The sequence below is a fragment of the Tenrec ecaudatus genome, chromosome 5 (genome assembly GCF_050624435.1).
Source record: "Tenrec ecaudatus isolate mTenEca1 chromosome 5, mTenEca1.hap1, whole genome shotgun sequence".
NCBI classification, from domain to species: Eukaryota; Metazoa; Chordata; class Mammalia; order Afrosoricida; family Tenrecidae; genus Tenrec; species Tenrec ecaudatus.
Genome location: NC_134534.1, coordinates 40,278,373 through 40,295,818, shown reverse-complemented (window position 1 = coordinate 40,295,818; position 17,446 = coordinate 40,278,373). Strand labels below are relative to the sequence as shown.

Genomic DNA, 17,446 nt, shown 5'->3' with positions numbered 1-17,446 from the left:
GCTTAACCTACTACACCACCGGGACTTCTTCATGTGAAAGACCACCAGGTGATTCATAAGGTCGATTTTCTCTAAAAGTATCAGTTCCTACTACTCTCATTATATGCCGGGAACTCAGAATGCTTAACTTTCTAATTCTCTCAACAACCATACAAGTACGATTAACCTTTACATTTTCTTTTTAATTCAGAGAGATTATGTAATTCTCTCAAAGACTCAATCATGGGCAAATTCAGGCTCAAACTAATGGTTTTCGGGTACAAAATTCTATAAGGGGAGAAAGGAAAGATTAGCTGGTTTTCCCACTTCCAGGCCTAAGGCACAACAGGATTGGGTCTTTCTAGATCGTCAAAGAAGATTATGTTTGATACCATTGTAGGGATAAATGTTGCCTGGAGCACATGCCCATTAGCTCTCAAGTTCCTCCACACCCCCCTTTTTAGATGATAGGAAAGTTATGTCTCCCAGAGTCCCTTCCTCGCTTTCTGGGAATTAAGCCAATGGGAAGCGCTGACTAGAGGCTGGAGGTGGGAAGAGGGAAAGAAGCCAGATAATTTCTCCTAGTCTCTCAATTGCTGGAGGCAATTCCAGCCGCAGCAATGTGTCTGCCAGTCATGTCCCACTACTGCCTGGGACCCTCCGTGGTCTCTGCTCCAGTCAGGCCAAGGTGGCAGCGTCCTTCCTACTTCTCTGACTGCCTCCCTGGCCCTGTCTGTCTTCTTATCCATGATTGGGGAATTCCTTGTTTGAAGATCCCTCTGAAAGATCTTGAACAGTGTCTCTTTTCCTGACTGGATCCTGCCTGATACAGATATAGGAGGGAGTGCTCAAAAAGAGTGTTTTGTAAATAAATTAAATACATAGCTTTGGGGGAAAAATTCTAGTTTTTTTTAAGGTGCTCCCTTGTATTTGTTTGCGTTCCAAGTTTTTCACCATTAATAAACTGGGTTGAGTGTCATAGTAAAACCACTGTCCATCAGAATGAATGACATTGTTTTATTGTTAGCTGTACTACCTACCACCAATGACTCCATTTGAACATCTTTGTGTGGCTCATTATTTGATACCTTTCTTGCAGGTATCAGAGTATCGCCATCTGTCCTCTCTCCCAGATGCCAGCCCAGAAACACCAAACCACAAGATGTACTTTGATGGGTTCAGGTGTAATTACAGGAGCTCATCAATCATGAGTTTGAGTTCCATCTTGGCTGCCGTTCTAGGCTGGAACGGCCTCCACATCCCGACCTCCACAGGGCTGACCCACAACTGGGAGAAGTTCCAGACACGTTAATGAATCATCTGGCACAGGACTTACTTTCTTCCACACCTTCCTGTAAAACTGGCATTCATCACAGCCTCCCCGAGCAGCTTCTTGTTATCTGACAGAAAGAAGAGACCGTTCTCCAATGGTTTTTTGCTTTGCTGGGTTTGCTTTCATTTCTCAGAGAGATGCAGAGCCTATCTCTGGAGTCCGCTTCGTGGGTGGATGAGCTTGGGGCGTTGCCCAAAGTTCTGAGCTGGGCCTCAAGCTTAATCTTCCGTCACCATCTTGAAATTCATAATTTAGTTTTTGAAGAGAAAAATGGAAGTACCAGAGGGTAGGTATGTGTTTAAGTATCCCCCCCCCCCCCCCACAAAACAACCCTATCGCCTTCTGAGTACTCTCCATTACACTTAACACATTTGTCAAATCTGAAATTCCATTCTTGGAAACATTTTTCAAACTCATCTATTAGGATGGCTGACAGCACCTCCCTCGTTCTTTTCTTCACCTCTTCTATATCTTCAAATCGCTGTCTTTTCATGTCCTTCCTCATTAATCGAAACAAAAAAGAAGTTTCGCAGAGCGAGGTCAGGTGAGTAAGGTGCATGAAGCAAGAGAGGCATACTGCTTTTTGCCAAAAATGAGTGCACTGAGATGGCTGCATGAGCAGGTGCATTGCCACGGTGGCAAAACCGGTCTCCCATCTTCCGTAAATCAGGCCTTTTGTGTCACATACTGTTACACAATCTTTGCAGAACCTCTAAACAGAAAGCTTGATGAAGAGTCTCACCTGGTGGAATGAACTCCAAATGCACTATCCCCCTCACATTAAAACACAAATGAGCATCATCTTGATCTTTGATTTCACTTGATGAGGTTTTTTTGGGGTGAAGTGATAATGGCATCTTCCATTGGCTTGATTGATGTTTGCTTTCGGAATCCTAAGAATACCATTATGTCTCATCACCAGTAATGACCTTGGAGAAAAAGAAGTCTGGGTCTCTTTGGAGCTGTTCTTTCAAAGCATGACATGTTTCCACTCAATGCTCTTTTTGCAGTTCAGCCAGAACCTGAGGCACAAATTTGCAGTGACCCTTCTCATTCCCAAATCTTCCATTAAAATTTGCTGAACGGAGCTCCGAAATAGTCCAGATAACTTCTCATCTATCCAGTGGTCTGTCGTCAGTCTTCGAGCACAAGCGCGTGAATTTTATCGACATTTCCATCCGTTCGGGAGGCTGATGGACATCCAGAATGAAGTTTGTCATCAATCGGTATGTCACCTTTGTTTTGAAACGAGAAAAATCACTCTCATAAATTGAGTTTTTCCCACAGCACTGTCCTTGTTACTGTGTTCAACATCATACCTGTTTGTGTGGCATTTTTTCCAAGCAGGAAACAAAATTTCACAGCTGCATGCTGTTCTTTTAAATCAGCCAGCCCCCCAAAAGGAGGCTTGAGGGAAACTGAAAAAAATTCACCATGACCAGATAGTACCTTCCCAGTTGATGCCACTGGGTGCACTAACTCAGACCTTGTGGGGAAAAATGTGTACTATGAAAGCCCTGCCCAGCGAAGTTTTTCCCTTTTTTGGGGGGGTACCCCCTCATATATGAATACATGAGAAAAGACTTGGGTAACAAGGAGGTTGAAAATTGTAAAGTCCTAATGGTGAGGAGAATGTAAACTTCAGTTCTCACAGAAGCCCCTGAAGGCAGGGGAAGATGGGAGAGAAGTAAGAGAGAATTTGCAGAATAACCTGATCAAAATCCTGGAGGCTGTTATCCTAATCTCTAGTCTTTGGGTGGGTATAAACTGTTATTGGGCTTGGCCCCTAACCAAAAGTTTGGAGGGTCAAGCCCACCCAGAGGTGCCTTGAAAGAAAGGCCTGGCTGGCGACCGACTGAAAAATCAGCCACTGAAAACGCTATGGAGCACAGTTCCACTCGGACACCTATGGCGTCCCCATGAGTTGGGGTGGCCCGATGGCAACTAGTGGGCAGTTGGAGTTTTCGCTCTAACAGAAAAGGAGCCTGTGTGGCCCCTGAAGAGGAGCTCGGGTGACGCAGTGGTTACTTGTTGGGCTGCAAACCGCAAGGTCAGCCCTGGGCGCTCTTCAGCAGAAAGATGGGGCTGTCTCTTTCTGTAACAAGTGACTGTCTTGGACACCCGCAGGACACTACCCTGTCCTGCAGGGTGGAAATGAGTCAGAATTGGCTTGATGGCAGTGAGTGGCCCCTGAAGCCACTCTCATGGGAACAGAGGTGAGGTTACATGGGTGAACAGCACTGCAGTTAACACCCAGTGTTTACCGACAAGGAACCCAGCTGTAACAGATCCCCAGGGAGCATGTGCTTTCATCTTGAGGCCAAGCCCTCTCGCCTTCAAATAAACTCGGCTCCCAAAGCACCGACATGCAGTGTCCAGTTGGTCACATCACACTTCTGCAACCGATGAAGTGGTTTCCTCTTTCTAGTTTTCTCTCCCGCCAGGTTCCTCTTTCCTAAAATCCCTCTCCCCTGGCCATCTCTCTCTCACGCTCTGTCTCTTATCTGCAACAATTTGGCAATAGTCTGTACCTTTGGCTTGAATAAGAATCGTTCTGAAATATAGAACTCCCCAAATCAATGTGGCCTTTGCCCAATAATGTAGCATTCTAGCGGGAAAGCAAAGAGGGGAATGATGGTGTCCATTTCTTCTCAGGACACTAATGGCAGTTCTATATTCGGTCAAAGGCAGTGGCTGGCATAATTAAATATTAAATGGAAAAGCTGGAGATGGTTGGGGAGTGAGGGAGAGGAGTATAACTCCTAAGTTCGAAAGAAAACAAGACCCAAACAAACTGAGCTTTCTTATGCAGTGGTATTTTAAATATTTTTTATTATTGTTGAAAACATACACACAAGACCTCACTCATGCAACCATTTCTGCATGTACACCTCAGTGGCATTTCATATATTCTAACTTTGCCAACTTGTTCCTCCTCCACAAACATAGACCCACTGCCCTCTAAGGGTATCTAACCTTTTCCAGTTGCTATTGTTAATTTGGTCCCATATAAAACCCACAGCCATCGAGTCCACTCTGACATCTAGGGATCCTATAGGGATCCTATAGGAATAGGGTGAAACTGCCCCTCTGGGTTTCAAAGACTGTAAATGTTTATGGGCACAGAGAGCTTCATCTTTCAACTGCAGAGTTACTGGTGGGTTCGAACCACTGACCTTTCAGTTTGTAGCTCATGCATAACCCACTATGCTACCTGGGCTCCTTTGATCCCATATAGGTCATTTTTAAAAAGAGCACAATCCTCAAAGCTAGATATTCTTATGTGTTATCCTAAACTCGTGCTAGGTTTAGAAGGCTTGCTGGCACAGTGGTTATGAACTGGGCTTTGACCTGTGAAATCAGGAGTTCGAAACCCTCAGCTGCTCTGTGGGAGAAAGACCTGGAGACTCCAAAGGATGCTTTTGGTTTAAGGTTTCAAGATTATCTCAGGGCAATAGTTTTAGGGGTTTATCCAGCTTCAATGACTCCAGAAGTGTGGGTTCCCTGAAAATTTGAAATTCTCTTCCACATTCCCCCCCCTTTTGATCAGTATTCTTCTCTAGAATCTTTGATCAAAACAGTCAGTAAAGTAGTCAGACAGCATCCAGTTCTGATCTCACGGCAAAGGAGGCAGTTATTTATGTGAGGCAATTAGCCACACATGTCATTTTCTCCTCCCATTCAGAATTCCCTGTTGTTCCGGGTGAGTAGAAACCAATTGTTTGACCTTGAATGGCTGTTGGCTATTCTTAAGGCCCTGGCACTATGTAGGCAATGGCGTGTTCAGCGTTTCTGACTAATGTCCACAACGATGTATTATCCCCAGCCCCCTTTTTAAACTAAAATCTTGTTATTGTGAATTAGGAGAAGGTTTAGAGAAAGCACCACAGTTTTACATTCAACAATTTATCAGCTTCTGATTCAACTCTTCCATTGCAATCACTGTACCATTGCTTGTCCCCCTTCCTGTCCTGTTCCCACTCCTCCACTCCTAAGTCTCAGAACTTTGTCCTTGGGTAAGCACTGCCCTTTTGATCAGCATTGATTATTGTGAGTCGGAGGTGGGTTTGATAGTCTTGGCTGTCCTACCAGTCCCTGTCTGACCAATAAACCTGGTCGCTTTTATGATTTGGAGTTCTGTGTCACATTTTTCACCCACTTAATTCAGAATATTAGGAGTCCTGGAAGTGTAGTGGATTAGGTGGTAGGCTATTACCTCACTGCAAGGTCAGGAGTTTGTACCCATCAGCAGTTCCTTAGGAGAAAGATGAGGCCTCTTCCTCCCCTAAGGATTTCATCTCAGAACCCCCAGGGGCAGTTCTACCCAGTCCTGTCGTGGCAGTGAGCTTGGCTTTTAAAAATCTTATTCAGGACCTTTTAATATCCTTTTAGGAGCAATTGATAGTGGTAGCCAGATAGCGTCTACCGTAGTTCTTCTGGTCTCAGGGTTGTGGAGGCAGAAATTTTGTGGCTCCTAAGTCCATTGAACTAATGGTTTCCAGGCATCTTTCGATGTTTGGCATTTCTCTTTCCTCTGAGGAGGGAGAGACCAATATTTGCACCCAATGGCTGTTCACAAGCTTTTAAGACCCCAGTTCCTACTGACCAGATCAGGCAGTATAACATTATCTTTGTGAACTATGCTATGCCAAATGACCTTAGTGTTTCTGAACCCCACGATCCTGATCTCCAGAGACCTTGACCAATGAGCAGTTCCCACAAGGTGTTTGGTTATGTCTAAGATTTTCCATAACTTTTTCCCCTGTATGTTCCAGCACGTTCATGGATATATTGGCAGCAGAAGTAAAATACCCTCCATCAAACATGTATATTTATTCATGGGCATACTCACACTCTTTCTCTCCACTTCTCCAGTGTGCTTTTTATTCAAACATCTATTCCTAGAGCCTCACTCTTGCAGGATTGTGTATGTGACAGTGTTCACCTCTGTTACCTTGCAAACCTCCCAGTGGCTTTTCCTGCTGCCATAATTTTGTGCCAACCTCTTTTCACCCCAGGAGCCCTGCCATTGTGGTTACACAGTGGGCTGTGCCTGGCAAGGTCAGCAGTTTGAAACCACCAGCCTCTCCTTGGGAGAAAGACAGGGCTTTCTACTTCCATAAAAAATTAATTTCCAGATTCACAGGGGGCAGGTCTATCCTGTTCTCTATAAGTCGCTATCAGTCAGAATTGACGAGATCTGATTGGTTTTGACTTGGTTTGATTTTCCCTTCACGGCAGTGAACACTTGTCTACCCTCTACCCAAAGACTTTCCCTCCCTCTCTTCCTATTGTTCCCTCGAAAAGAACTCCCTAGCAGCTCCATACACAGCCAGTTTTCTCTGGGCTTGGTGTGCCAGTATGGGGTCTAGTCCCTCGCTCTCTCTCTTTCCTTCTTGGTTTCCTTCTGTGTGGGCACAGAGAGGACTGTAGGGCTGACAGCAGCTCGAGACATGATGCCCCCTCGCTCGCTGGAGCATACCGGGGTGATAGAAGCGATACTGGGGACACACAGCAGGGACTGAGTCCAGTCTGACTACCCCCACCATGGGGCAAACCAAGAAGGGAACATAACGGATCGACAATGGGAGCAAAGCCCTGAGGAGCGCCCCTAAATAGACTGCAGGCTAGGAGGGGCAGTTCTTGGACCCCCACCCCCAGGACCAGTGGGGAGATAGTCATAAAGGTCAGCAAACAGACTTGAAATTATGTCTGCTTTTTCAGTTTCTTTTTTCTATTTTTTTCTTTTTATTATTTAATCTTTTGTTTTGTCTTTGTTATTGTTGTTATACCTACCAATATAAGATAGGCATGGGAAGCAAGCCAGAGGAGAAAACAATGGGACAGATGGTTCTGGAAGGACCTGGGGCAGGAGGAGGAAGGGTTGGGGGTTTTGGGGAGAAAGAGCAGTGAGCTAATAATGCCATAGACAGGGGAACAACTAGGGAAATAAAATCAACAATGAGGAGGAGGACGTAGAGATTCCGTTGGAGTTGGAGCAACAGCAATCTAGCTGGGAGGAATTACTAAGAGGCAGAAGAAGGGCAAGCATGATGGTGGGACAGGAGGAAGGCAAAAGGAAACAGAAGTAAGATCTAGGAAGCAAAGCTATGGATAGAGGTATAAACATAGATGTGCACTCATGTAAATATATTAATTCATAAAAATAGAGATATTGACCTATGCACATATATTTATATGCCAATGCATTGAAGAAGGGGACAGACTTTGGGCCTCTGTGCAATCCCTCCCTCCACACAAGAATATTTTGTTCTCACAACCTGGCATTGTGTGATGCCCTTGCTCCTGGCATGATCGCAGAAGACAAAGTGGGTGCATAAGCAAATGTGGTGAATAAAGCAGATGGTGCCTGGCTATCAAAAGATATAGCATCTGGGGTCTTTTTTTTTTTTTTTTGTGGTTTCGCACGCAGGCGTGCCTTTTATTGGACATTCATTGCACACTTATCTGAGGAAGTGGGGTGGCCCTGGGAGGCTGGCCAGGGTGGGGATGTGGGTGCTCCCAGGAACCAACAGCAGTCATGGGGTGACATGTCCTCTTAGGGGGAAGCAGCCCTAATGCCCCCCACCCCCGCAGAGAGGGGGCAGGGGACTTGACTTTAAAATGTAAACAAGACAGGGAGGGGCCACCCTTCATGATTGGTCTGAGAGCTCGGCGCCATCCACCCTACCCGGGACCCACCTCCCAGAATGCACCGTGCCCTCAGGTAGCTCCACATCACTGGACATCTGGGGTCTTTAAAAAAAATAATTTTATTGGGGGCTTGTACAGCTCTTATCACAATCCATCCATTGTGTCAAGTACATCTGCACATGTGTTGCCATCATCATTTTTAAAACATTCTTTCTACTTGAGCCCTTGGTATCAGTTCCTCACCTCCCCCTCCCCCCGTCCCCCATGAACCCTTGATAATTTCTAAATTATTATTATTTTTTCATGTCTTACACTGACCGATGTCTCCCTTCACCCACTTTTACGCTGTCCATCCCCTTGGGAGGGGGTTATCATTGTGATTGGTTCCCCTTTTCTCTCCCCACCTTCCCCTTAGAGTCCTGGTATCAATACTCTCATTATATAAACCCCTCATTATGAGGGGTTTATCTATCCTGGATCCCCTGTGTTTCCAAGAATCTGTGGTCTTAAAGGCTTGAAGTTAAATAATCACAGAGAAGCAACAAGCCCACATAGAGGAAGCACACCAGCCTGTGTGATCATGAGGTGTCGACGGCATCAGGTAACAGGCACCAGGAGATCCAAAACAACAACAAAAAACATATTGTTGAGAATGAGGGGCCAGACCCAAAACCCATCTGTAGACAATAAGACATCCCCTTACAGAAGGGTCACAAGGAAGGGATGATTCAACCAGGGCGCAGTAAAGCATCAATGAAACACAATATTCCTCTGTTTTTTTGAGGCTTCCTCACCCCCCACTCTCATGACCCCAGTCCTGCCTTTCAGTTCTGGCTAGACTGGAGCATGTACATAGGTTCAGATAAGAGCTCACAATACACAGAATCCAGGGCAGATATACCCCACAGGAACAGAAATAGGAGTAGCGATACAAGGATAGGGGGAAGATGGGGGGGTGGTAAGGGAAGAAGGGGGAACTGATCGCAATGTGTAGTATATTCCATTGTGTGTTAGGCACCAAAGTTTACTTATCCATTCTTCCACTACTGAACATTTAGGTGGTCTCCATGTTTTCACTGTTGTGAATTGTGCTGTGGTGAACATGGGTGTGCACAGAGCTATTTAAGTTGTGACTCTTATGTCTCTTCTCTAGAATAGGCACCAAGTACAAGGACTGCTGGTGGCATCGTAGATAACCGGTTGGGCTGCAGTCAGCAATTTGAAACTACCAGCTTCCCCCCTGGCGAAAGACAAAGCTTTCTACTCCAGTAAGCAGTGATTGTCTTTGGAAAACCACAGGGGGCACTTCTACTTTGTCCTATGGGGTCGCCAAGGGTCTGCATGGACTCCAGGGCAGTGAGTTTGATTTTGAGTGTTGGGGAGACTACTGGGTCAGATGGCATTTCTACTGCCAGTTGTTTCAGGAAGCGCCCTTCTGCTTTCCCCAGCGGCTGCACTGTTTCATACACACCTATCATTTCTGATTAAGGGCCCACCCTGGCATCCTGCGGATGGCTCTGGGGTCCCTTAGGATCCAAATGCAAGTGGCACACTAAAAACGTGGCAGCCTTAGGGTCTTGTAAAACGAACTAATTTTGCATTACACAGCCCTGTCTAAAATCTTTCTTTCTTTGAAAGTTAACGTCTCCTTAACATTTAAATGAACCAGTTTTTTTCCTTGAGCCCCAAATAAAACGCACATGATGATAACCTAACCAGTTTGGGGGGTGCTTGACTTAACTGCGGTCAGAGGCTGACTTAGAAAACCGGAGCTTAAAGATAAAAACATCTCATGAGAACAGAAGCCGAGCTGGTGACTTCTCTTCCCGTTTCGCTTAACGCAATGGGTTGGGTCTTGCCAGAGACCTAGTGGCAGTTCTCAGCGTGATGACCCTTTCTTTAGGACTGCAATCGTGATTTAAGATGCTACCCGTGGATCACAGCGAGGATATGCAGATGTTATATATATAGCATATATATGCTATTTTCTGGGAAGGGATTACTGCCACACTAATTGAACTGGAAAGCCGAGACAAATAGCTTTTAGAGGCTTGAGCAGAGGTTCAAAATACCGCAGCTGAGCGGAATGACGCCGGGCATTCCGGCCCCGCTCCCTTCTGCCCCCACCGCAGATTGCAGAAGAACCGCAGGGAAGAGCGTTGCACCGACGGGCAATCGGCGAGGCCGAAAGGGAACTGAAACCCCGACGAAGGAGACAGTGAGGGGCCGCAGACGCGCCACGGCGCGGCGCAAACCAGCGGACCGCAGAGGGACACCGGCCCGCGGGCCGGGCCCGGGAAGTGCGGAGCGCGCGGCGACGCCCCGCCATCTGCCCCCACCCGGCGCGCAGCGCCCGCCGCCGGCTCCGGCCCGCGGTGACGTCACTGGCCTGGCGAGGTCACGTGGCGCGCCGCCGCCCCGCCCCCGCCCGCCCGCCCGCCCGCCCACTCGCCGCCTGCTCCGCGCAGCGTCCCGTCGCGCCCGCCGTTCTGCCGGAGCTCTCGGGAGACGCGCGGAGCCGGGCCTGAGGGCGGCCGAGCGAGGCAGCCGGAGTCCGGGCGACTGAGGAGCCGACCGCCGCCGGGGCGCGGAGCCGGGGGAGGCCTCAGCCGCGGCGCCACCGACGTTCGCACAAACTTGGGCGCGCACTCGGGCAAGTGCGCCCGCCGCCTCCGCGATGAAGATGGTCGCGCCCTGGACGCGGTTCTACTCCAACAGCTGCTGCCTGTGCTGCCATGTCCGCACTGGCACCATCCTGCTCGGCGTCTGGTACCTGGTGAGCGCCGGGGCCCGGAGGCACACCTGCCCGGGCCGGGACGCCCGCGGCGGGGGGGGGGAGGCGGCAGGGCCCGAGGCCCCGCACCCCGCGCCCGCTCGGCTCCCCAGCCCCCACCGCGCCCCACCCCCATCGCCCGGCTCCCCGAGTTGGTGGCCTGGTCGGCCTCGGCGCTGGGTGACGCGGCCGCTAATCCGCCTAAAGTTGTATTCTGAGAAACTTAATTCTCCGGGACACCTGGCCGCAGAGCCCGCGGGCGGCGGGGGGCAGCGCAATCCCCGCGGGCCGCGGCCGAGCAGGGCGGGGGCTGGGTCTGCCGGGGGGGGGGGGGCGGCGGGGCGCAGCGCGGGGCTGGGTCCCGGGTTCCTGGGGACGCGCAGCGGGGGGCCCGGGACCTGGGATCCGGTCTGCGAAGCACGTGTTTTTCCTGCCCGTCCTTTATCCGAATTATAATAATACCAGCCATGAAAAACCCCGACGTTGTGCTTGGACAGCGTCTTTTAGGTGCCTGGCCATATTTTCTGGGGCCCGGAGTGGCGCAGTGGTTAAAGCGCCCGGGTGGTAAGTCAAAGGTCGGTTTCAGGCCCCCCCCTGTCCCCACCCCCCCCCCCCCCCGTCCCCCTGCCGCTCCTGGCGAGAAAGGTGACCGGCCGCTTCCCCAAAGATGACTGTCCTGGGAAACCCGATGGGGGCGGTTCTGCTGCCACAGGGCCGCTGTGATGAGTCGGGATCGAACGGCTGCGGCTTTGTCGTTTGCGTGGTTGCAGGGAGAGAGGATGCTCGCAGCCCACGGTGGGCAGGCCCACCCTGCCCTACACGGTCGCTGTGAGTCGGCACGGACTGGAGGCAGGGAGTTTGTTGTCTTGGTGCGTTTGAAGGTGCGGAATGCCCAGGCTTACTGCCAGCATCTTCTTACTTGCTTTGCTTGCCCTGGTTTGCAACTTCGGATGCCGACTTGAAGCGGCTGCAAGTTGCTGCTACCACTTGAGAATGGTTCCGCCACACCTGTTTGAACGGCTTTCATTCACTCCAAGCGATTTGCTTGTGAGTTGCTGGGGAAGCCATTTTCCACCCACTTACCCTCCTCTCTTGCCTGCCCTTCTGCTGCTGGTGGTCTCTGTTCCGTCACGGACAGCCGAAGGCAGATCTGGTTTTTTTTTATTTATCTTTTTATTGGAGCGTTTAAGAACCTACTTTGGGGCACCAGTGATTATTTCCAGCCCTGGTGGCATGCGTTGGACTATGCAACGTCAACACCAGCAGTTCGAACTCCCCCGGCTGCTCCGAGGCTTACAACTCCTATTAAGATTTACAGCCGCGGAAACACACAGGGGTAGCTCTCCCCTGGCCTGTCGGGTCGCAGTGAGTCAGAATGGACTCCGTTACATTGAGTTTGGGGAGTGCTTACCAGGTGCAGTGGGAGCCCTGTGCCGGCTCACTTTGACGCACCTAGACTGTACCAGCACTGCCCATTCCCAGTTCATTTTTTGTTTTGTGACATCAGGATTGGGACTTCGACTAGAGCCACTTGCCAACAAACACCACCGCATTGGGAAGCACTACCTTTAAAAAAATGGTATTAAAATGGCGCATAGCATTTTCCAGTGAGAAAAAACATTTTGGCTCTTTAATCTTTAGAGAGGTTTTTTTTTTTTTGCGTTGGTTCCTGTTTAATAGCGTGGGATTTTTCTGACAATATAGACAACAGGCCCAGTTGTGAACTCATTCGTTGTCTAATTGTAATCTCTCCTGCCCCCCTCCCCCCAATATGGTGTTCTCTGCTATTTATAGTTTCAAGGTTTCATTCAGTCAGGGGCACACAATAGAATCTTTGGTCCTAAAAGCTTTCAGACTGTGCTTAGGTTTGTGGTGGGTTCTTACTGTGGCAGCCTGAGTGCAGATAAAACAGCAGCGTATTGGTTCAGCCCAAACTGCTAAAATTGAAGGAATCTTTCGATAAAGTTGTAATTAATTAAACATTGTAGCAAAAGGATAGATGCCCTTAAATGCAGTTAGTGCTTTTATTTTTGCTCAAGACTGTTTTTTACAAACGACTCGTGTCCTTGAAAATGCTCAATGCTGCAGACTGGCAGGGACCTCCGTGAATGTAATTGGGGAAACCTAGGACACTGCATTAGGCAACTGCACTGTGTGATCTACAGTCAAGATAGATCTCTAGGAGCCGAGATTTGCTGTAATTCCCTCCCCCTCCATTAGTGGGAAGAAGGGGTGGGGGTGGGGACACTTCTGCAGGGCCCTTGCTCTTTATAGAGAGCAGATTTTGGTCTGCTCATCTTCTATTTGGAAGATAATTAGACCACTTTCTAGTAGTCCTGAATAAGAATGCTTGTATTAAGTGTGGATAATCTTGATAAAAAGTCTTGCATTTGAGAAAAACAGTATAGGCTTTAAAAAAGTTTCCTTTAGACCTTTAAATATAATTTGGTTATCCAAAGATTTCATTTACATACACATTATAATGACAATATTAAGTGACAAAAGGAACCCAGTCTGAAGTACAAGACACTTCCCTGCCTCCTGTTTCCCAATCCCTAATTATCTATAAGGAGTGGGTCAGTTTTCTGACAAAAAGGGTAAGGTTAGGGGCAACTATTTCAAGTAAGAGTCTTCCATAAGGGAAGAGTTCAAGGAGTACAGCCAGAATGCTCCTTAGAAGGTAAGATAGGTCTCACATACTTTGGAATGTGACAGCAGTCACTGGAGAAGGACCTCAGGCTTGGTAGAGAGGAGCAGTGAAAAAGAGGAGATGAACTGACACAGTAGCTGCAAGAATGGGTTCAAACAAAACAATTAGGGGGATGGCATGGGACCAGGTGGTGTTTTTCTTCAGTTGTACATGGTTGATTTCAGTTGGAGCAGACTTGATGGCACCTAACAATGTAAGAACAGTGTAGGAACCCTGATGGTGCAGTGCGTAAAGCGCTTGCCTACTAACCAACTAGCGGCCAGCTGCTCAGTGGGAGAAAGATGTGGCAGTCTGCTGGAAAGACTTCCAGCCTCGGGGGCCCTGTGACCACTGCCTCTGAGTCCTTCTGACTGCTGCTGTTAGGTACTTGAGTCTGTCCCAACCCATGGCGACCCAACGGACAACAGAATGAAACACCGCCTGGTTCTGACTCAGGAACCAGTCCCCCAAATCCCCAACAAAAGCGTATTTGCTGCTCTAGATTTAGTTTTTTTTTTTTCCTTTTCTTTTTTTACATTTTATTAGGGACTCATACAACTCTTATCACAATACATACATATACATACATCAATTGTATAAAGCACATCCATACATTCCCTGCCCCAATCATTCTCAAGGCATTTGCTCTCCACCTAGATTTAGTTCTTAATTATAGTGCCCCTATAGGAAAGGATAGAACTGCCCCTGAGAGTTTCTAAGACTGTAAACATTTTTTTCCCTTGTAGTTCCTGCTCACAGATCCAACAAAGAGTTCTGTGGCTATGGATCTACCGAGGCTATGAATCTATGGAAATAGAAAGCCTCATCTTTCCCCAATGGAGTGACTAGTGGTTTCAAACTGACCTTGCGGTTAGCAGCGCAACCTGTAACCTACTAGGCGCCACCAGTGCTCCCTCCTTGGGGACCCTTTAAGCAATTAATTGTAACTCTTTCCTGCAGTGTCGGCAAGAATCAGAATCCACTTAACAACATTGAGCTTGGTTTGGGTTTGTAACAGCACTTTCCTAAATTGCTAACCGTTAGTAAACTCCTTGTACCAGGTACTGCACAAGATGCTTCCCATTTACATAAACTTCCCAGGTTTGTACAGATAAAACCAAGACTCAGAGAACACAGGCCATTTATTTACTTGAGGTCCTATTTATTTATTTGAGGTCTGAATGGTGTTCCTACTATGCTGTCCCATGAAAAGTTGTATGTGTGTTTGTGTTTTTGCAATGGATTAAAAAGACTTAGTCTAATAACAAAGAATATTGACTTTAGGTTTTTGTATTAGACATCATTTATGGTTGCTTCATTTCTCTTTTATGGAGTTATGATTTACATAGGGTGAAATAAGATCTTGAGTTTAAGTATATACCTCATTGAGTTGACAGTTGGATAAGCCTGTGTAACCAATAACTGGACAGAACATTTCCAGAACCCCAGAAAGTGCCCTCTCACCTCTTTCCCATCAAGCCCCAGTGAGCATCTGCTGGTGCATTCTCACTCTCTCTCTCTCTCTGTCTCTCTCTCTCTCTCTCTCTCTCTGTGCATTCATTCTCTCTCTCTCCCTCTCCCTCTCCCTCTCCCTGCATTCAGACACACACACCCATTGATCACTCAGCAGAGCTGAGTCTTGCTTATTTGTATAAATGGAAGCATCCTGTATATAGTTCTGTGCCTGGCTTCTTTCACTCAGTTAGCATAATGTCTTTCAGACTCATCTAGGTAGATGGCCGAGCGGCTCAGTGGCTCATTTCTGCTTATTGCTCAGTTTTTATTTCAGTAGATAAATATACTGTCATTTATCCATCTGCTGAGTGATGGCCATTTGGAACATGCCACTTTGGGGCTATTCTGGTACAGTTGCTCCGAACATTCTTATATAAGACTTTGTGGACAAGAGTTTTTCTTTTGGATAGGTATTTAGGATGGGTTCCAACCAGTTTTCCAATGCTAGTCTATTATTTGCTCTCCTACCAGCAATGGTGGTAAAGTGGTTACATTGTTGGATTGCTTACCACAGGTCAGCAATTCAAAACCATCAGTCACTCCTCAGGAGAAAGATGGAGATTTCTGCCACCATAGTTAGTCTTGGAAACCCCAGGGGTAGCAAATGGTCAGAGGTAGACCAAAAATCAATAGGGCGCGAGGAAGGAATGAAGGACAAGATTATGGTGTCAGAGGAGCAGAGACTTCTAGCTGGGAGTCTGGCTCAACAATCAAAGAGGTTACAGAATGGGTAAATTTGAGGAAGAAGTTAATGGGTTCAGGTTTAGAATAATAAGTTTAGTTGGAAAAATTGCATAGCAATCATAGTGTGTTTCAAGTATTTCATTCCCTCTGAAAGAAACCAGGACCGATCAGTTTTTACTCTTGGCAAAGATGAATAATTATGTTATTTGTTGTCAGGTGCCTGTGGGTAGCAGCCCTACACACACCAGAATGAAACACCACCACCTAGTCCTGAGCCGTCCTCCCAACTGTTAGGCCTGAGCCCATGGTTGTGGCTGCTGTCCATCCAGCTCCTTGAGGGTCTTCCTCTATTTCATTGCCCCTCTACTTTATTTTTTTGTTTGTTTTACTCTCCTGTTTTTGTTTTTTAATTGGTGGCTCTTAAACCTCTTGTAACAAACCACATATCCATACAGCAATTGTATCCCACACATTGGTATATATACTCCAGTGTCCTTTTCTAGACATTTACTTTCCATTGTATCTGACAATAGGATCAGCTCCCCCCACCCAACCCTCATGGCCCCCTGATAGATGTAGATTGCTAAGTATTTTCAAATCTCACTCCGACTACTGTCTCCCTTCCCCCTCTGGTTTCTGTTCTTTCCCCTGGCCAGGGGTGTGTGCTTATGTGCCATTCATTGTGATTGGTGCCCCCCACCATCCCCAACTCTCCCTACTTCCCCCTACCCTTTGGTATCTCTATTCCCATTCCTGGGGCTCCTCTATTACATTAGCAGCCCTGTGGTGTAGCAGCTATGCATTGGGGTCTATCTACATGGTTGGCAGTTCGAAACCACCAGCAGGAGTCAGCATTGACTCAGTGGCAGTGAGAGCTGCTCTTTGGGAGAAAGATGAGGCTGTTTACCCAGCTCCCTTTAATGGTCAGTCTTGGAAGGGGGTTCTTTTGATGGACATGGCCTCAGTAGCTGTTGGCTATACCCCCTTGATTCAGGGTGAAGGACCCTCAGCCCTGGGCTTCAGCTTTGCCTTAGCCCACTGGGAAGACAATGCAGTTCCCTTGCCTTTGGTTGGCCTCACTTTCTCCTAGTTGTGTAAGGTGATGCTACCTCTTTAGCCCAGCCCTGCTGCCCCTTAGGCATGGCAGGACTGTCCCCGCAGCTTTAAGTGGTGACCTCACCCCGTAGTACACCAGTGACAGCCCCACCAGAACCAAGTCGGCAGCAGATATCTTACCATGTGATCCACTTATTGGAGTAGGGAAGTCTGGGCACTTAATTCAGGGAGCTGGGTTTGCTGACCCACAGAACTTGAACTGCATGCCTTCAGGTTGAGGTTTACAGCAGAGTGGTGTGCCCCTTTGGGCATGTATTAGCAGACCTGGAACTTTGTAACATGTCCTGGTAAACAGCATTCCTCACTGGCTTTACCACTTCCTTAATTAACACTTTTATTATAACTTTTGTATGTGAGACTGTAGCCACTACAATGGGTATGAGAACCTGGAGAGATCAAACAAAAAAGTAAAATAGAGAACATTGACTAAGACAACTCAGAAGGCAGAAGAGCCTTGTGCCACCCTCTGACTGATAAAAGCCCACCTTGTTGGCAGTGAGAGGCTGGTGCTGGGAGACAGCAGTTTACCTGGTACCTGGAGTGCTGCTACACCCCATCTGATTTTTCAGCCTTCTTTGTCCTTTAAAAGCTGCTTATGGAGTAAAACTCTAACCTAGCATTTCATTCAGTCTTCTTCAATTTAGTAAGGAAAATCACTAGGCGATAAGGATTAAGTAAGTACCACCAAGCAGTCCATATTTCA

General features: G+C 47.6%; 1 protein-coding gene across 1 annotated transcript in view; it reads left to right on the top strand.

The window, feature by feature from the left end:
* The first annotated feature begins 10,419 nt into the window (after nt 1–10,419).
* LAPTM4B (lysosomal protein transmembrane 4 beta) overlaps nt 10,420–17,446 on the top strand; it is a 52,384-nt gene continuing 45,357 nt past the window's right edge. The window contains exon 1 of the mRNA XM_075549453.1: nt 10,420–10,742. Within this exon, the coding sequence (XP_075405568.1) occupies nt 10,644–10,742 (99 nt within the window). The 5' untranslated portion in view covers nt 10,420–10,643. The remainder of the gene's footprint in view (nt 10,743–17,446) is intronic.